Source organism: Mirounga angustirostris, unplaced genomic scaffold (assembly GCF_029215605.1).
Source record: "Mirounga angustirostris isolate CCGP_5_RB_7025 unplaced genomic scaffold, mMirAng1.0.hap1 SCAF_15, whole genome shotgun sequence".
In the NCBI taxonomy this organism is placed as follows: Eukaryota; Metazoa; Chordata; class Mammalia; order Carnivora; family Phocidae; genus Mirounga; species Mirounga angustirostris.
The window spans coordinates 82,253,193-82,273,919 of NW_026991723.1; the positions used below are offsets into that span (position 1 = coordinate 82,253,193).

Below are 20,727 nucleotides of genomic sequence, written 5' to 3' on the forward strand. Positions count from 1 at the left end.
AGGTCTCCCAGCCCTGGGTGGGGCGGTCAGCACTAGTTGTGAAGGCCTACCCTGGCAGGGGAGGCGAAGCCAGGAGAGCGTACAGAGTGACAAGGGCTGGCTGCAGGCCTGCGAAGTGCTGTTCGAGGAGAAAGGCGGCCACAGAGTAAGGCTGTGGTCACCGGGAGGAAAAGGAGCTCGTCGGTCAGCAGTGAGGGCAGGACGAGAGAAGGCTCACTGGATTCGGTGACGGGGAGGTTGCTGGTGCCCAGGGCAGGAGCAGACTCCGAGGTGGGTGGGGTGCGGTCAGCTGAGGGGAGGGAGGGGAGGAAGCAGAGACAGGCCAGTGTAGATGTTTAGGAAGCCTGGCTGAGGAGGGAGGGAGGGAAAGGTGGGTAGTTGGCAGGAACCACGGCAGAAAGAGCAAAGGGCATGAGGCTTTGTGCTGGAAAACTCCGATCCTGGTTCTGACCCCCTCCACATCTCCTCCCAGGCTGTGGTCTGTCGGGGCCGCTGGAAAGGTCAGTGGAAGTACACGACAGGCTGGGCGGACTGGCCAGCAGGCCCCATTGAACCCAAGAGCCTCTGATCACCGGAGCCTTGCTAGTAAGTCCCAGCGGGGAGGAGGCACCTTCCTCAGGCTCCCAGGAGAGCTGCCACCCGTCTGCTCTGAATCGCACGGGCAACGGCAGCGTGCTGGTGAATCCCACTCAGTGGCGGGCAGGGAGAAGGCGGGCCCTGAGTGACAAAGGGAAGCAGGGACGCCCAGTGCCTTGTCCAGCCAGTGGCTGCACTTACCTGGAGGGCAGCAGCAGGCCCTGGCCTGGCTCTCTGCCTTCTCTGTCCCCCGGCTCCGCCGTCTTTGGCGGTCTGGGGGCTCGGCGTTACTGGGGCAGCTCCACGGCAGGACCCTCACAAGGGGGAAGAGCTTCAGCTTTGGATACTGATGGTTGCTGCCATTTAGAAGTTCTGTACTTTTACCTGTGAGCCTTAGTGTCCTGATCTGTCATGTGTGGGTACTGCCAGCCCTAGGGAACAGGTGTGAGCAGGAAGAGTGAGATGCGTGCAAAGCACCCAGTGAGTTCTACAGTTTAGAATTCGGCCCTCGCTCGGCACCCACAACTCCCCAGCTCGCTAGGTCAGGGTGCCAGGTTAAAGTTTCAGGTCCAGTAAACTCTTTGCGCCATGAGCAGAGTTAGCAGAGAGTTGTAAGGGCCAGGAAAATGGTCCTGCACTTGACAGCCTTCGTTTAACCAGAGTGGGTCCACTGCTGTTTAAGACAGAAGCTTTTATTTTGTATTCATCCAAATGGGGAGAATGCAACAGGTCAGGGCATTACAGACAAACGGCAGCAGCCAGACGAGAGGGTGAGTCTACGGCAGAGTCCGACAGGCGGTGCGAAGGAGCCACAGTGTGGGCGCTGGGGTGGCAGAGAGTCCCTTGGGACGAAGGCCAGGCATCTCTGGGCGAGGCACTGGTGACAGTCCACACGTGCAGGCTGCAGCTTCAACCACGCCGGAGGTTTAAAGTCCAGAGTCCTACGTGTCGTCATTGCCCCAGAGGGGAAGGGCAGTCCGTGGTGGTCGAGTTTGCCAGTGTTTGTCAACATCATACACAACATAAAGTTATTGCCAAGGGCTTTGCACTGCAAATTATACTATTTACACTTGCGTATTCAGAAAAAACAGTAGATAGATAGGTATTTTCAACTGGTATCTAAAAACTACCCTGGCCATCACCAGACCAGAGCGAGAGTAAGCTACAGCCAGGAGTCCAATGTCACGTGCGTAACCGTGCAGTGGGGAAAGAAAGGTTTCCTACCCACAACTACACTCGGCCTTCTCCATGCCTCCTGAACTCCCCACCCCGGGGCTGAGGCTGGGCAGGGCCACCTTAGTCCTTTACGAGGGAAGCCCCTTCTTGAACAGCCCTGGGCTTCCGTTCGGAACTAGCTGCCGCCTCCCCACACCACGCCACCCTGCCCACTCTGCTTCGAGCGGGTGACGAGCCCGACAGGCCCCTCGCTGCCAGTGCGACACGGCACGCAGAGCAGGGTGTGGGGCTGTGGAGCGGACGGGCTGAGCCGGCCCTAGAAGTGCCCTCCCCCTAATTAGGGCTACCTCGGGATGCCGTCCTCTCCTGTGCTCCTGAAGGTGTGGCTGGGCCCCCACCGGCCACTTAGGCCAGCAGACTGCTCCCTGGTAAAAGGCCTGAGCTCCGAGACACTTCGGGGTAAAGCAAGGTAAGCACTGCTAAGGCCTGAAGGAGATGAAATCTGCCCAGTGAAGGCGGCTCGTGCCTCACTTAGAAGCTCACCAGAAGACAAGAGGGACAAAGGCAGAGGACTCCCACCTCAAGTAAGCATTCACTCTGCTTCCTTAAGCCCCTGGGAAGGAAGTGCCCCTGAGGGTGGGAGACGGCACACAAGACAGCCAGAGCCGCCTGGGATTCCTGGGAGGTGCTGAAAATAAGGCCCCGGAGTGCGGGGCCTTGACGCTGCCTGTAATTAGTCTCCCCAGCTGAGTTTCTAGACACAAGGGAGCAAGACCTGGCAGGCCCCACCGCTGAGAAGCCACTGCGGGAAGCGAGAGAGGGAGTAGGCAGCCCTGGGTGTTCCCTGGACGAAGGAGGGGTGCAGTGCGAACCCCGCCTGAGCGCGAGATGCCCTCCTGGTCAGGGAAGGGGATGCATCTAACGGCAGCACTTCCGACTCGACAGTGGAGAGGTGTCTGGGGAATCGGGGCTTGCCGGCCCGGCGGAATTCCAGCCACAGCTCGTGTGGGTGTCCTCCCACCCCCAGGGCTCAGGGCCACAGAGGATGTACTCCGGGAGGCCAACACAGTGACACAGATCAAGGAAGGAGCCCGCCTGGAGCAACGTATCTTGCCACTGACACACCAAACCAAAACGCCTAAGCCCTCAGCCCAGAGAAGAGGGGGAAGAGGCTGGACACTTAGAATGCAACTTAATAAATCACAGGTGGAGAAGGAACCTCCTGAAGGTCTTCTGAGCAATCGAAAACTCCTGTCCCTACTCTGAATTTCCATGAGCAACAACAACAAAAATCTTGACTTCACAAGCAGCAGAAATATTTAGGTTAGAGTCCAAAAAAAGAAAAGCCTTCTGACCATCTGTGTCCCTAAGCAGGAAAACGGCATCAAGCCTATGCTCGTGGGCTAGGAGAGGGCAAGGGCCTGGGCCAGGCTCCAGCTCCAGAGGGGACTGTGGTGCCCGACAGGAGCCTCCCTCTGAGGCCTGAGCTGCCTGAGGAAAGGCCACAGCTCCATCGCAGCCAGGCCCACCTTCGTCCTTTCCCTTCCATGAGCCCAGAAATGCATCTGGGAAACACGAGTGCTCCTCAGAAAAGTTACCCACCTACTATCGGAACATGAGAGCCCCCTCTCCCCAAGCCCCAAAAGAGACAAGACCAGGGACCCAAGTCCGAGAGGCACGCCCTCCACGAAAGGGAGCCTGACGAGCCCCGGCTGGCATCCAACGGGCCTTCCTTCGGCAACCCTCACCGGGTTCCCGGCAATGACGAGACCGCTTCCCTCCGTACGCAGCGCGCAAGTGTTCCCTAGGTTGTCACCACCTCCTACCACCCTCCCGAGTCCTCCCCCGGGGGCCAGGCCCACCTGCCCAGGGCAGCACCCAACCCCTCGCCTCCTGACTGGGTCTCCGGAGGACCAGGGTGCGGGCAGAACACGCGCAAAGCGCCTCCCGGGCCCCCCAGCTGCGGGGCCTCAGGCGGGGGCCGCCTCCTCTCGGAGCTGCGTGGGCGCCGCACCTGCTGCCACAGGCCTGCTGCGGGCTCGGGGAGATGGCACGAGCGCAGGCCCGGCAGCTCCTGTCACTGCACACAAGCCACACAGCCCCTCCTCCCCGGAGGACGACGAGGGCAGCTCCCAGCCCCCGGCCCTAGCGCCTCACCAGTGCTCCAGATACAGCTGCTCCCCTCACCTGCCCAGAAACCGCGGGGGGCGGGGGGGGGCGGAGCGGACACGGACCGCAGATCTGGAAAGTAGAAAGCACTATGTACATTTACAGTTGTTTTCATTGCCCCAGCTACATCGAGCACCTTGGGGCAGGCACCGTGAGTGACTCACCTCAATCTTCCCTGTACCCGACGGAAGGCCCGGCCCCAGGCAGTTTGTGACGCCCCCGGCAGGGTTGGCTTTAGCCTGTGACACACATCTTGCCTCAGCAGTTAGCAGGCTTCTTGAGAGTCCCGACCATCGTGTGTGCTTCTCCGAAGGCCTGTTCTGTGGGCTGGCTGCATGCAGACAGGAAGGAGTCCACTGCGTGAAGCTCTCCTGCCACGAACTCAATTCTGAAGTGAGGGGGAGCTCATTCTACCCTCACACACCAAGGCCCCAGGCCAGTATCTAATTCTGGCTTGAGACCGAATGTTTGTCTTGCCCTTTTACATGTTCTTTAGGACAGCGAGAGAGAAAAGGCCTGGACGTGGAGAATTTTATCAAGCCCTGCCAAGGTCAAGAGTGTGCTCCCTGCCCCCTAAAGCCAATGGCCAGAAACACCAACTCTCTGGACCTCTCCTTCCCACTTGAATACCAACTCTAACCAAAATCTTGCCTAAAAAGCCCAGAAAAAACCGATACCATTTGTAACCACAGATCTGGTCTTCCACAACTAGAGTGATGTTTCTAAAATGCATTTGTGATCAGTTTACCGTCCTGAACACAACCCCTCACTGGCTCCCAGCACCCAGAGAATGAGGTCCACCCTCTTTGGCCTGGCACTCAGGGCCCTTCCCAGGCCGGGCGCGACGCACCTGTGGGACTGCACGGTCCCCGGTGTTCCACACACTCTCCCTCTCCTCTCCAGAGCAGCTCCCTTCCTATGGCTCTCCTGGTTCACCCTGAGCCCCTGTCACCCTGGACTTCCCGAGCCCCATTCTGCTCTATATTTTGCTCTCACCTGTCAATGCATTACCCGCCCCCGTGCGCGCGCGCACACACACACACACACACACACCTGTGGTCCTTACGGGCCAGGACCGCCCCTTGCTCCTCAGCGCTCACATAGGACAGATGCTCTCAGGAAGCCCTTGTGGGAAGATGGATGGGCCAGGCAGCAGATGGAAGTTTCCAATCATGAATAAGCCAAGGGGTGAGCAGTCTCTACAATCTAAGACGGGTTGGCAAAATACGGCCCACTATCTGTTGGGTTTCTTGTTTTTTTGTTTTTTGTTTTTTTTAAAGTTTGTTGGACCACAGCCATGCTGTGTTTATGCACCACTGTCTCTGGCCACTCTTGTTGCTCCCACAGCCAAGCAAAGTAGCCATGAGAGCGAATGGTCCACGGAGCCTGAAAGGTTGTCTGGCCCCTTCCAGAAAGTTGCCAACACCAGGGCTAAGGCAATGCTCCCACACATTTCCGCCTATGACACACACAGGTGATATAAGGTGGCCCGCGGGGGTAAAAAGACAACGCCGCTTGTAGTTAGACACACTTGGCCCTGGGGTCCTGGCCACCCCAAAGGCTGAAGGGAATCCGTGTCTCAGGGCACCTGTAACCTTTCATAGCTCTGACCCGAAGGTTCAAAACTGTAGCTGCCTCTTCAGCCTTAATCCCCAGCAGAACTACAGAAACAACAGAGGTGCAGAAAGCCACCCTGACTCCTCAGTTTTGCCAGCCACCTGTCCTGAGCTAGACACCAAAATCTTACGTGGTGTTTCCCCCCTTTTAAAGTCCTCCGTAAAGTCAGTCTGCAACTTCCCACTAGCTAAAGACCATGTTCTATAGATGTGGAATCCAGTGAGCCCTGGACCTTGCCCAGGTAAAGAAACCAAAGCATTACTTTTTAAAAAAAACAGAAGGCCGCTGTACGAATGAACACCCAGTACTCGTCACTCCCTTTGGCGAACCCAGCAGAGCAGACATTCAGAAACTCAGGAAAAGGATAAGATGCTGACTGACCAGCCTGCAAACCTCTCCATCCACTGCCAAAGAGATGCCTCCCAGAGAGCACAAGAGGGCTCACACCTCACACCAATGAGGACTTGGGCCCACCAAACTCCCATTTCCCAGCCCAAAGGAGATGGTCCCTGCCACACCGCTACCCTCTCCCATCACCCCCTCCTGCCCTGCCAGCACCTTCCTCCCTCCCCCACCTTCCCCATCTTGGCCCCAAGTACCACTGTCCTCTCAGTGACCTACTGAACAGAGGCCCAGGAGAAGTGCTCGGGCAGATCCCCCGCTGGGAGCCATCAGGTCCACCCTCTCGCTCGGTCCAGGCGAGGAGCCTGGCTTATGAAGAGACCCCATTCTTCTATCTGTGGCAGCCCCTGTCTCCCGCCTCCAGTCCTGCCCCATCCAACTGTCCAGATCAACCCTCCAGAACTCGCTCACCATTTTGGAAGAGGATAATCACCAAAGGGCACAGGACCCAGGGTCTTCCCCCACGTGACTCCAAATTACACATCCCATCTGCCACTTCACCCTTCTAACCATCCCAGTTCCTGTCAGCAAGTAACCATGCCGCTCCAGAAGGCCATGCCCTTTCTGTGCACGCCATGCGCTGCCGCCCCCCTCCCACCCCCCGCTTGAGAGCTCTCCTCACGACCCTCCTGGCAGACTCCCATCCAGCTCGGGTGCCCGTCTCAGGGGGAAGACTCTGCCACCCCAGTCAGAACCGCCCAGGTCCTCAGCCTCCTCACAGGCCTGGCCCCCGCACTGAGGGGAAGGCCTGCCAGAGTTTTTCCCAACCACAGAAGACGGCTCTGATCTGTTCAAGCCCCTGGGCACCCCCTCCCTCTTCCTGTGCGCTCCATCTTGGGTCAGCGGTTTCGCCTTCTACTCCATTGTCTAAGCTGAAAATCCTGACATTTTCTCCCAGCTATTCCTTTTGCGGGGTCACCACAGAGCCTGGTGAACAGCAGCAGGTGACAGTGAAGGTTTCCCAATGAATCCATATGCCCAAGAGGGGAGAAGTGGTCTTGGCAGTGTCCCCAAACACATCAGTGTTCCGTGCAAACTTGATACCCAATGGAAGAAATTCCTCTGCACTATGCTAACAGTTAGCTTGCTTAAACATTCCTGGTACCATAGGCCTCATTTCTCACCACACCTAATCTCCCAGGGCAGCTCTGTCATCTGGGAGGCACACATTAGCCCAAATTGCCCAACTGGCTTCCTATAACCATCCTTACCCTTCTGGAGCCAGATACAAGTAAATATAACCCTTTAAAATCGCTGATGGATAAGTCCTCTCCTTCCCCAGCCTCAATGAATCTCATTTTGAGGGGCTTTCAGCTTTCCAGAGTTCCCCAGGTGCCCCCTTCCAGAGGTTTCTCACCTCCTACATGTCCACAATATTTCCCTTATGTAGCCTCTAAGGACATGAGGGGTGTTAAAAAGCTGAGCAACTTCTGAGACCATCTCCACTATGAAGGGTCCAACGAGATCCCAGCATCAGAGCACTTGAGCAATGTGTCACTGTGAGGGTGACCCCTCTGGCTGGAGCACACACTGAAGGCCTAGGCAGGGATAGGCGACAGACGACAGCCAAAACATGGATGAAGCTGAATATGGAAAATACACTTCTAACAGCACCCCGCACCCCCCACCAACCCTTGGGGGTCTCTCCAATAGCAATCACTGGTTTGCACTTCGTTATGGAGTTCAGTTACAGTGCAAAAAGACGGTATGGAAACAGAGGGAGCTGAGGCTAACCAGTCAATCCCCTGGCCCGGGAGCAAGCTCACAAACAGTTCTCCAAAGGAACCAGAGAAAGAGTAAGCCCGAGGTCTGGATTCTTTTTTGGGGGAAGGGAGGGAGGGGGAGCGTAGGTTTTTGCTTATTTTGTTTCAAACCACAGAGGATCTAGTCCAGAAGCGTGGACGAGAGGTCCGTGGAATGCATCACAGCGAGCAGGGGACCCGGGAGCCAGGCGGTTTGGGAAACGGGGCGGGTGGCAGTGCCCCGCGGGGACCCCAACCACCAGCACCGGGCACAGCGAGCACTATCAGGTTGGGGGGCCCAGCCGGTGACAGGCTGTATAATCTGTGGGAAGTCACTGTGGCGAAGCCTCCATTTCCTCATCTGTAAAAGGAGATCATTGCTAGTCCCACAGTTGTGGTGTAGTTCAAATCTCATCCCTAAGAACAGGCTTCTGTTCGCTCCAAAGACAGTGGCAGCCATGGTAGTTCTTCTGTGTGGTTAGAAACTCACTTATTTGGAGTGACAGTGTTTTGCCACAAACAAGCTGGGTGCTTTGGCGAGGCGTCTGGGCTTCCACGTCCTCGCCTGCGCAGTGGGAACAGCTGTGCGCGCGCTGTGGCTTGTCCACACCGTAGGGGCAGCGCGGCCGCGGGGTGGCCGCTGGGAAAGATCAGCTGCTAAGGCAGTGCTGTGCCAGGTACTCACCCTCCTCACACACAAGGCACCGTTCTGGAACTCGGGCAACCTGGGTGTAAAACAGTTCCTTGTTCCTGCTCCCCGCCAGCATCATGGCAGGTGGCGCCGAGAAACGGCCAACTGCCAGGGACCATGCCCTGCGGCGAGGGAGGACCGTTCTGCCCTGGAGAGGATTCGGCCTCCATCCCTCAGGCAGAGAGCCAGGAGGCCATCACCGGCCAAGGAGCCTGCGGCCTGGGGTGCGGCAGCGGGAGATGCAGACAGGAGCAGCAGAGTGGCTCAGACCTCCAAGCCACCCCAGAGGGGCTCACCAAGCACCGCCAAGCCTAGGGGGCTGCCTGCTGCCTCCAGGCTGGCAGCCTGTCCTGAAGCCTCGTCCGGGGGAAGTCCTGCTGATCAGAACAGGCCCCCGCCACCTGCCACTCCCCCAGCTGTGCTTAACCCGGGGACAGCCCCCCAGCACACTCCAAACCTGGGCTGCCGGCCCTCCAGGACCCTCTCTTCTTTTTACCCCGTGAGTCAAAAGCTCGCCAGGCTTTAGGGCCTGGCTCAAATCTTCTAAGGCATCCCCATCACCAGTCTCAGGCCAGGCAGAGCGTCGCCTCAGAAAGCATTAGCTGAATGCAGACACAGACCTCATGTTCTCATTGATATTCAAACAGAAAAACAAGCTTGAAATATAAGCGCTTCCTTTGTTTATGCAGCCACACCTTACTCGCATCTTCTAGCCTGTCTTTCCGGTTTGTTCAACAACTTACCCAATTGGTCCAATAAAAAATAGCCCTATTTTTAAAAGGCCAGGATATCTGGTCCAGAACAACTTCAAGTCAGAGAGCCTGGCTTCCAGCACAGGAGCCTATCAGCCAAGACCCTGTGACCCGGAGGCCCCGTTTGGCCCAGCCCACTGCCTGCACACGTCCTTCCTGCCACACGGCGCTCCCCTCCCCTTCAGCCACACGGCACGCACAGCGTGCATGGTGTGGTGGAAAGAGGCTTTGGCATCGAACAGAGTGGGGTTTCATCCCTAGCTCTAGTGCTTAACTCTGAGCCTCAGTCTCTTCTCTTGTAAAATAAGATTCCACCTGAGAAGGTTGTTCGAGAAGAATGTCCAAGTGCCTGGCCCACACAAGAGAGTGATTTGAGCATTTCTTCCTTTTCTTTCTTCTGTTCCTTCAATCTACTGCTGCCCACAGCCCAAAATAACTTAAACTGAAGGCTACTATTGACTTCATCACCTGAAAACATTTAGCTGACAGGTAAATGCAGAGACCACTCATCCCAACCTCACAGAGGATCCAGGTAGGTCTTCGAAGCCAGACCAAGGCTGAGAGACTGGGCCCCGAGGCAGTGCTAAGAGAATGTCTGCACAGCAGCCAGGCTAATGGTTACGTCGTGTGGACCAGAAGCAGCAGGAGAGGTACGAGCATACATCTCCGGCTGGGACACGCTACCCAGTCTCCCTTAAGCTGCCCAGGCAGATGGCGGCAATCTCCACGAAGCCCCCCCAGCAAAGGCAGCACAGTTCGCAGAATGGCTAAGTTCTGCCAAGAAAGACAAAGACCCTCCTTAGAAGGACCAAGGAATTAAGATGTTAAAACTGACTGGTCAAAGCGGGGGGGGGGGGGGGGGGGGGCGGGGGGGGGGGGAGGAGGCCCTCCCTCAACCTTAGTTCAATGAGGCAAAGATTCCACCAAACAGCCACAGCTGTGGAATGGGGTGACTTCTGCCAGGACATTATTTATACAAATATCTCTTGGATTTAAGAAAAGCCTCTTGCTTTGGGGCTACAGTGAAGAGAGTAAGGTCTTTGGAGTTTCCCCTGGAGCTGGGGCTGTTGTGTCCCCTCTTCTTTTCACTTCCCGTTGCAAACAATAAAGACAGACCGTTGGTACCATTAAAAGAAGAAAAAAAAAAGCCTCTTGACTATCACGCCAATCCATCTTATTTGCCTTTAAAGGTAATGCTCAGTCCCTGTCTACAGTTTTATAAACTTAGAGCGTTACAGAATTCAACCTAAAAAAAAAAAAAGAGAGAGAGAGAACTGAATCTGGAATCCCCACCTAGCGTACCACCTGCCAACAGACAGGGATGCCTGCACCTGCGCAGAAAGAGACAGCAAGCTGTATATTCAAACCAACGGCGCCGGCTCACCATCTACCCATTTTTCCTTTTACTGAAAAGAGAAAGAGATGGATGGACAGGCAGATGAGTTCTTTCTAAGATTAACACGCAGGGGAGGCCTCCTGTGCGGATGAGTGCCGATGTGTCCCAAAGCGCTGAAGCATACCAGGAGAGAGAAGCTGCAGGAATGCTACAAAGAGACGCATGGGAGTCAGCGGCCCTCTAAGCATGCCACCCAGACTTCTCTTCCCGTGGTTTATAATAACTTGCTTTCTACCTGCCAAACACTGGTGAGCTCTGGATGTTGGATTCCATGGCTAGCTGTAATCACACACCTCTTTTTTTCTTATTAATGCACTGGGAGGAAAGTTGGAATCAGCAGGCTGATATTCTAAGCTCAGCCGTTTTGAAGTTCCAAGCACACTTAAATGCCCAAGCGAGTACGTATGGCCCCCTGGCAGCAGACCAGCCAGTGAGTCCACCACAGCAGAAACACGTGCATTTTCAGTCAGCGGGGATCTGCAGCGACCTCCCCACACTACCTAAGTGTTGCTTTATCCTTCCTGTTTAGGGGTCCTCTCTCAAAGTGTGGGAGCACCCCCAGCCTGCAAATACCAAGGAACCAATGCAGCTCCCCCCCAACCCCCCCAAGCAGGCCATGTGCTCACTTCTCTGCTATCCACCAGCACAGTCTTGCTGCCTCCCTCACATACCTTCTGTCCCTTCAGCCAACCATGGTAGGAACCATCAACATTTACGGAGTACCTACTGTGCACCGGGTACTATTCCAAGCACTCTACGTGTATTAACTCATCTAATCCCCAAGCCCCACAGGAATTTGCTGGAGGGAGAGAAATACTTTGGCCCAGATTCCCACATGATTTCTATTCCCTATTTCTAGCTGTGCTGTAAAGCTTACATAACCTAATTTGCACTATGGAGCTATTTTTTAAAATCTCCAAAGATCACTGCATCAAGTATCAATGGAAGCTGTTAGCTCCTACCTAAAATGATAATGTGGGAAAGGATATCTATTCTTACAACTAACTCAACTTGAATTCTTGACTTAAAACGGTCTTTCTGGAAGATGGGATGAGGAAGGGAAAGAGACTTATTCTTACATAAGAAGTCCTAGCTTGTGCTCTGTAAGTTGCTGCTAGAGAACCACCAATACTGAAACTCATCTCAGCGGTAGGTAGTTTCCTGACGCTGTGGTTGTTATTCAGTTACCACCTATCTCCCTTCCAGGCCTCCTAGTAACACTGAGAAACCTACAGTCACTGTGTGGCATCAGATCCTTATAGCTTGCAAGTACAAATACAGCAGAACCTTTCTTGCTCGGAGGACTTAAGAGAGATCCCCCCCCCCCCCCCCCCGCCGTCCCAGGACGCACTGGCCTGTGCTGAGCAGGAGGTACAGGAGGACCATTCACAGAGCAGGTTTTCAGCTTTAACTGCTCCTAATGTCCCTAGTTCCTAGGGCTCTAGATTCCTAGAAATCTAACTGCTGGGTGCAAGGGTGGGGGCACATCTGCAAATCTTAGTTCGTTCCCCTAACTCACTACTGAAGATTTGCCTCCACCGCAGTTATTAAAAAAAATCTAATAAACAGGTAAGTTATAATGAATGATTGATTATAAGCACGATCACTTGTCATCGAAAAAATGTGGTCAGTGTTTAAAGCAACCACTTTGGTCTCTGCTATACTATAAAAACTGCTTAAAAAGGACTGGAATACTTGTTCTTCATTTCATTCCATTCACTTACTTGGAGAGAGGTCCATGAACGTAAACCAGAGTTGGTTTCAGGCTCTCAAAACTGCCAGGGAAATATTTAAAATGAGTGAATTTCCAAACGATGGCCAGTTCAGTGATGTCAGAGGGCCTATAATATTAAATAATCTATAAATAAACTACTAACCAAGTTAATTATCTTTTGATGCTACTACTGCATCATTTGTCTCCCAACCTAGGAGATTTATAATCAGCCCAATTCCACCAACAAGGAGACTCTCGGACTTGCATGTTTTCACCGGGCAGAGCCTCTGTTTCGCTAGTACCCAGAGAAGGACCCGGCACGTCAGGGCACTCGGCTGCTCGTGAGGACTGGAACGTACGCAGTACTAGTCCGCTAGACCTCATACAACCTTCTAGAGATGCCAAAGCCACATGCGACGTACATACAGATACTGCATGGGGAAAAAACGTTGTTCCAGCAACCTTCAAAGTTAGTAGTAACAAGAAAACTGCTACTTAGAGACAAATAAAACACAAAATTCATTTTAATCTCTATATATCAAATACGGCCTCAGCAAAGAACATCTAACACATATGAAATGTATTTATGGGACACACTCAATGAAGCAAACCCTTACTAAAATATTTGGCCTGACCCTCACATCTTTTAAATGAACTCCATGATGGCTGAGTAAGGTGGGAAATCAATCATCTAGCTACCTAACCTGGAAAAGACAGATGAATTGTCTATTTAGTCTCTGCAGACTGGGTATTTACCATTCTGAGTCTTGCAAAGTTGGTTCTGCAAAGTTAGCTTAACTCAGTCAATTACATATTTTTCCATAGTTACCTTAATATTTTGGTTTTGTTTTTTTTTTTTTCATTTGCTATTGCTTTTTCTTTTATGGCTTCTTGCTGCTGTTGTATTAGGGCATACAACACAGATCAGAGATTTTCATTTCTCAGAGAAGTTTCTCTCCTTGAGAAATTGGCACTTTGATCCTCTGCTTGTTTAACAGCTACATATAAATGGATCCTACCAGCATTGTCACCAGTCTTGCTGCTTATGAAATTCTAGCACTTTGGCCAAAAGGGTGCCCTGACATTAAAGTCTTCTTAGGTGAACTCTTCCCACCACCAAATTCTTTTATTTAAACATGTCCGGGTGTGTAATTCACATATATGTAATATCATAAGTTTCTACACACATATACACATTTAACTCGTAAAAGTGAAATGTCTCTCTTGAATAAAAAGTAATTACAAGGGTATTAAAACAAATGCTGAAAATAACTATTTTACATTTAGATCATAAAAATTTTAAAGGTAATATGATGACATAAGACCTAGGAGATCAAACACATCCTGTATGATTGTCATATATGCACGTTGTGTTCATTGACTTTTAGTTATTTTTCTCTTTAATCAGAAAATAAAAGAGCTTACCTTTGTTTACTGAGACCACAGCTTACAGTCACTAGATCTCAGCCTATTTTATACAAGTGATATGGCTACGGAGGTCCGAGGAGAACGAGAATAAAGTGAGATAAACGTGCTGAAAACTGCTTAAAAGTATTAACCTGAAATACACAGAGGGTCCAACACTAGTTTTAAAAATACATTAACGAGGTATTCCCAGCTCTTCAATTAATAACGGTGACTGACCGATTCATGATTTTCAAACATTCACCCGAATTTTAAAAAAAGAAGGAAAGGCTAATAGCAGAAAAATCTATAAGTGGTTTGTTCCCAGATTAACGATTTCAGAAAGACTACAAACGACTCGGGACTCCTTGCTGCACGCACCATGCACTGCATCTAGTCAGCATGAGGTATGTTGGGAATCTACTGGACCAATTACCTTGCACAAGAGAGGGGGTGCTCCTGCAGCCAGAAGAGACCCGGGCTGCAGGCCACATCCCTGGCTGGGCTCCAGCCCCCATGCAAAGAATAAGGCTTCAAGGAGGACCCCTAATTCTGAGAAATTATAAAAGCACTAACTGACGCAGTCAGGAATGCAACTACCCAGTTTATGTGCTACAAAAGTTTAAAAACTGTCAGGAGATAGCACAGCTCACACACTGAGTCTAAGTTCTACAATGGTCTGTAAACTCCCTGACAAGAGACTATGCTAGGAGGGGTTAAGTACAGATATTGCTAGGTTTCCAAAGGAAAGGTTTTAAAACAGACACCGTGGCTTTGAATAAAGTATTGCTCTTCTTTAAAATGCTCAGTCATTGCTTTCCAAAAGAAGGTGTCAGAGTGGTGTATCTGAAAGCTGGAAAGCCTCAGAGGGTCACAATGCTCTTAAGACCAAGACAGAAATTGCCATTTCAAGCCAGACAACCTGATGGTTCTAGAAGTCAGAGAAGAAATCTTGAGGGCCCAAGTGAATAATAAGTGGCGCGACGCTCAGAGGCTGGCAATAGGGGCTGTCAATGAAAAAACCGCCTACAGTGGAGAAAAGAGCAGAGAAGCAACACTTGGTGTTAATGTCACAGAATTTGGTGAAGCCAAGAGCTTCATTTATATTTCTCTGCTCTTTCAGCTGTAAGTGGAATTTTCATTACAAAATGGAGGGGTGGGGAGGGCAGAAGGGGGGGAGGGGGACACTTAATTCATTACAAAATTTCAACAGTTGAACTTGCATGGTTACCACTTCTAACAAAGGACTGACAGCTCAATTATTTTAAGTAAAGCAGAGAAATGTAAAAGTTTGCAGCAACTGGGCAGGTTTACAACATGGTTAGTAACTTCCAACAAACAACAAAATTAAAAAAAAAAAAAAAAAGACTTGGTAGAAACCATTTGAAATGACTGCCATCATGTTGGAAAACAGCACAGCTCCCTTTTTCACCATCATAGAGGGGTTAAATTATGAAGCTGAGTCAGCTACTTCAAAATAATTTTCTAAAGAGAAATCTCCAGAGAGATTCCAACTTGGAATGCAAATTTGACAATCAATTTCAAATAACAATCTGGCTGCAGCTGCCAATTAATAGTATTCCAAACACAGAGAGGACTATTGTAAATATTGAATTAATAAAAACTGGACACTACCAGCCATGCTTTTTCTTCTCAGTGATGGCTCTGTTTCATCCATAGGTCAGCAAAATGAATCAGTGAAACATGAAAACTCCCAGCTGCAATGGGCCCTCAGGTTTATGTCTAGCCACTAATGCACAGGATGAGAATGGTAAGTTCACAGCTATTTCTAGCAAGTGATGAGGTTTTATTAAAGTATCACCCACCACTAATAAAGACTAAAGGTCAAGGAGAAGTAACAAGCCACTGTGATAATAAATCCACATCTGAGAAGCGACACTAACGTTTATTTTAAATTGCCCATCTGATTCTCATTTAGCGGTCCGAAAGAAATCTGGTACATAAATTTGCTATATTTTGCAAAGCCCATTCTCACTGATGGGCACTATTGGGCTCTGAGAAACAGAATTTAAGAGGGAAGAGGGAAGAGGGAAGCTAATTCGTACTAAAAACAGACATTTTTAAGACACAGCAACTTAGAAATCTCGACACGGGACCACACTGGTGCCTTCATGGGGGTGAGTACCTTAATGAAACCATTACCTTCTAGTAACATCATAGGCTCTCCAAACAAGGCGAGAATGCAGGGGAAGGCTCAGGTCTGCACCCTTTACAGGACAGCACAATGTTACCAACTGATCATTTTTCACCAGCTTAATCAGATAAATTTTAAGAAAAACTTAAAAATAAATGCTGACCCATGGCTGAAACCTGTCACTTTTCACAGCAGCACTCAACAAGAACTGGGACAATCGAAGAGCAAGTTTTTATGGGGACCCTGTTGCTGCTTTAGATTCTGATGTAATTGAAGAGGAAAAGAGACCTTTCCATGAATCCCAGAAAAATCGCTAATCTTCTATCTGCATGAAAAAAACCAGGGAAGTGAACACAGTATCTTACAGAGTGAAGAAGGCCACAAGAACAAGAGAGGGTGATTGATCGATTAATTTATTCTCTTTTAAAACTTGGAAATTAGGAAACTAAATCACATTCCTCCTTCCCCATCTCTGGGTAGTGCCATCATTTTAAGAAGCAATGCTCGGATCACAGAATATACCTTTCTCATGGGGATGCCCTTGTCCAGCAGTACAAAGGGCTTACAAAGTAAGTAGACTGGCTCAAACTAACAATTGCCTTTGCTTTGTTTTAGCAGTTTCCTTACAAATGAATGGGTTTCTAGGGCTAAGTTATTATTAGTTTTCAATTCCTTGTAATTTGATACCAAAACATATCAAAAATAATAAGCTAAAACAATATTCAAACCCATATTTTATTGGCTTTAATTACACACTTCAGTATTTACAAAGTTAAAGTTTAAATGAAAAGTCTCTATTGTATTAAAAAAAATAACTACAGCCCGAATTCCAGTGCCCTGGGCAAATACATATCAATCAGAGCTAAGACTCGGTGACTGCATCAGGAACCAGGCAGTACTCTGTGTTACAACAAAGCAGTTTATTTGTGATCAGTGTTTGAGACTCTATACATCCTTCACAAATTTAATTTTACATAATCTGATACTCCTCCTAAGACTCAACCTCTGCACTGCTAGACTTATTTCCCTAGGACAGAAGGGCTGGTATAAGGTATTTTCCGGAAGTGAGGTACCGTTTCACAGAACTAGTTCCTTGTTGTTTGTTTTCAAGTTGTAGAGAACTAAATTTGCATTTGTTAAAATCAAAAAGTAGGAAAGATGTTCTTTACAAATAATTTTGATCAAGTATGTGTTCAAAGAAAGCAGGATAAAAAGGCTTTTGCTCTAACATTCTGTATTGTACTGTATTTGTTGTTCAATAGGAATTAGCTTCTGTCATTTGCTAAAAGAATGAGTAGTGGGGAACAGGATATGTTGGGAATTTCATAACGGGCAACAGAACCATTCTCTTGGGTAAACCTACAGAGAAAAGAAACGGAGAGGACTCCAAATAAGTTTAATAATCCAATAAAAATTTCAGGTAAAAAAATATCTTACAGTAATGATCATTAACCTTTTCCAGATTAGTCAGTCAACATGAAGCATTCTGGAGGAGACCCACAAACCTCTCACAGATCTCCTATTTTGAAATTGCTAATATTCTGATAATTGGTATTTTCCACTCAAAATTAAGATGGCTATATCACAGGAAGAATGATATTCAGAAAGCAATTTCATTTGTGTGAGCGGCCATGAATTCTAAAGATCAAAAGCAATGCCACTGATGAATATTCTCAAGGGACTCTAGAAATCCGTAATTGTTCTCAATTTGGCACATCACATATTGTAGGAGAAACAGGGATGACTGTCAAGACGCAAAGCACAGCTTTCTGTGCAGGCCTCAGCTCCCCGGAAAGACAGCTCCAGCCGGAGTCGTGACCAGGGGTTTATCTTAACGGCTACTGCCAGTATTGGCGTGGCAAATCTGGAAAGATTAACTACTTTCTTAATTTTGTAATAAACAAGTTCTTGTGGCCTCACAGACTTCTGCATACTCAAGCATGATTTGAAATCTGCTCCTATCTCTATTCTAGTATTTAACCTATGGAGAAATCACAAAGCAGCAACAGCAGGTGTTCAAGAGCACCAGATGATCAGAGGGAAATTACCCCCACATGCAACAGCTTTACAAAGGCCAAAAGACATATTTACCTTACAGCCAAAATAAAGCATTGTTTTAGTAGGTTGGCATCACAGTAACATTTAAAAACCAAATCTTTTATGTGAAAAATGGGGGCATCAAATTTCACCAGCTTTGGAAGTCAGTTATATGGCACATGGAAGAGAGGAGCCTTCTGAAGTGGGGGGCTCAGAGGCCGCAGGGTGAAAGTATAATGTTAGAGGAAAGGGAGGCACAAGAGAGAAAAATTAAAAAAAAGACTGAGGAAAAACATGAATGCAGCTTAAAGCCTAGACACACCCGTGTTTTCAAGAGAAAAATTCAGCTCTCAGTAAACCTGTACTAAAGAATGTGAGACTTACGATGTCTGAAAGAGAGACAAAGAATTAACAACCTGCCCTAGCAGGCAGATGCTTTGGCGCTCACACAAGACACACCACAATGGGACTAGTGAGTCAAAATGTATTTGGATCAACTGCCCAGACCTAATTCACAGGAGGGATGAGGTGGTCAGGATATCCAGGAAGTTGGCTGCATGGTAAAAGCAAATGGCCAAAACAAAAGGAGCTAGAGAATTTGAATTTAGAACAAATTCTGGGTGAAAACAGTTTCTCGAATGAGTTCTCAATTCCTTATCACCCCACATCGGGGGATCTGGGGACTCTGGGGAAGTCCTGACCAAACCTGAGCATTCCAGAGGAGACATTCAGGTCAAGGATGAGACCCCAGACTTGGTACTTTGCCATAGAGAAGACTCACCCAAATGTTTGACCCTTGCAGCTTCTCCACATCTTTCCAGTCTATCTTAATGGGGAAAGTGGTCAAACTGTTCATGTTCATTTTCTACTTATTTTTTACAGTTATGAAATCAAATGGAGCCTCCACTTAGCAGTGTCTTAAGGACCCATCATTTTCATCTGAACAAAAATGGAAAAGCTAATGCATGAAGAGAGAAAGCATAATGAAGGGCCCTGAGGCTCGTGTGGAGGACTACCACCACGAGTAGCGGGACATTCAAGGTCCTTCCCCACTGTACACGTGCACGCCCAGCCCAGGGTCGCACCGATACGCACTCACACGTGCACACCCACACACTCATGCTCGTGCGCACACTCTTCTTCTCTCAATGGCAAACATCCTGCAGATGGCTGACCTGTAACATGTAGCGCCTGAGTTAGGGAAAATGTCTACGAGGGCATATCACTGACTCCAAACCTACTGCCTCCATTGCCACATAAACCTCATTCAAAAGTTATCCAAAGGGCCACTGAGGTTCACTTCTGCATATGCTTTTATTTTTATTTTTGGAGGGAGAAGAGACACTCCTATGATTTTGTAACATGCTGCACAGACTGTGCGGGAAGCACTTCAAAGACACTGCCGGTGACACCCTGTCACCACGCTGGGGCCCACTGATGCCACCTCTAGAGCAAACTTCATGGGAAAGGATGATGGCTACAGATTTGAAGTGAACATTTCCTAACCCTAACTCAAGTCACCCAGATGGTTTCAAGCCAGACACTTCAATGCAGCCATGTAACCGGCGAGCAGTTCAGCTGGAAACCGGGGATGGCCCTTCAGTAGCCTTTGAATGGAGTGTAAGTTGGCTGTAAGAAGAACTACTTAAAATATTTAATTTCAGTATGGTCAGAAACAGGCAATTAGAACAAGCAGTCCTTCAATCAGGCAAAGCAGAGAGAAGAGCAACTCCAACCAAACCGAGAACCACAAGGTTGTGGCGTTTTCAAAGGGAATTTAAGTTGGGTCACTAGAATGAACAGGTCTGAGATCCTCCAATTCATTTAAAGAAACCCTGGATACAAACTGTGCTTTAGATTGCTGTGACAGCATTGCTAAGAGGAGAAATCAGAAAGATGGTGTACATACCATAGGCAGGGGCAGCTGTGCTGTAACCATACGGTGCTCCATAGCCTAGCGCAAAGAAGAAGAAAGCAGTCAGTCCAGAACAAAGGGCAACCAACCGATACCAGCCCAATTCACAAGTACTGCCTGGCCCAGCACCTTGGGCCCTGAGGACTCCTTCCGGATGCTGGATGAATGAGAACTATACCCAGAATGGCCGAACCCTCCATTCCCGCTTCGCATGACCTATAACATTCTCCTGATCTACTAGGATATCCTGTCTTTCTCCTTGCACTTATGACACTGTATTATAATTATCGACTCCATGTCTGTGTCCCCTACTAGAATGACAGACACCAAGTCTTAGACATTTTTGTATCACTGCAACTTGGAAGAAGGTCTGGCACATAGTAACCACTCACTAAATATAATTTATTGAACAAATTTGTCTCCTCTCCCTAAACTTAGAATCACTCAAGTTACCAATTTCTTTAAAGCTGGAAAGCAGAACTTTCCAGGTCTCTTGAGAAAGCAGTGACAGGACAGGCTGAAGTCTCAAGTGCAGATCGGGTTGGGGGCTCGGAGACAAGGTCCATGTCTCCTGGTATCTGAATTCCTGGCCCCAGCACAGCATCTCTCAGTAAGTGTTGGCAAAACTGACATTGGCCTCTGGTGCCTATGAAAAAGGCTCACACTGTCCATAAAAACAAGTCTGAAGAACAGAGAAGTTTTTGAGCCAATTTGTTCTGGCACTGGTTTCTTTTATGTCCTTAAACATTTAACTTCTGAGTTGCCTTTTCATGCCTGTAAAATGAGAAATCTTCCAAGCTACTCTATAATGCTGCAGGGATTAGAAATACTGTACTAATAGAAGCTACAATCTTTAATCTTTCAATAAAACAACTTTAAAAATACAAATACTGAATTGCTTGGGTAAATCTTCAGGGAAAATTGGATTCTACAATAGAACAAAATCTACATGGGCCCTTCACACTGTACCTAAACACAAAT

The 20,727-nt window shown here is 49.1% G+C and overlaps 1 protein-coding gene and 1 long non-coding RNA gene across 6 annotated transcripts in view; one reads left to right on the forward strand and one right to left on the reverse strand.

Annotated features, from left to right (window-relative positions):
• Positions 1-1,646: 1,646 nt before the first annotated feature.
• Positions 1,647-20,727, reverse strand: part of STRBP (spermatid perinuclear RNA binding protein) — a 141,989-nt gene continuing 122,908 nt past the window's right edge. For 3 of the 5 annotated variants that reach the window (XM_045883115.3, XM_064579844.1, XM_064579845.1), the window contains exons 17-18: positions 19,741-19,785; positions 16,190-17,153 (exon numbers count right to left, since the gene is read on the reverse strand). In XM_045883115.3, the coding sequence (XP_045739071.1) occupies positions 17,077-17,153; positions 19,741-19,785 (122 nt within the window). In that variant the 3' untranslated portion in view covers positions 16,190-17,076. Of the gene's footprint in view, positions 12,363-13,077; positions 13,795-16,189; positions 17,154-19,740; positions 19,786-20,727 lie in introns of those variants that run through there. The other 2 variants (XR_010407828.1, XM_054509411.2) reach the window with 2 other exon arrangements.
• Positions 10,639-18,920, forward strand: LOC135362738 (uncharacterized). The gene is made up of 5 exons (XR_010407829.1): positions 10,639-10,769; positions 12,451-12,704; positions 15,320-15,410; positions 15,987-16,363; positions 18,714-18,920. It is a non-coding gene; the product is annotated as an uncharacterized LOC135362738 (long non-coding RNA).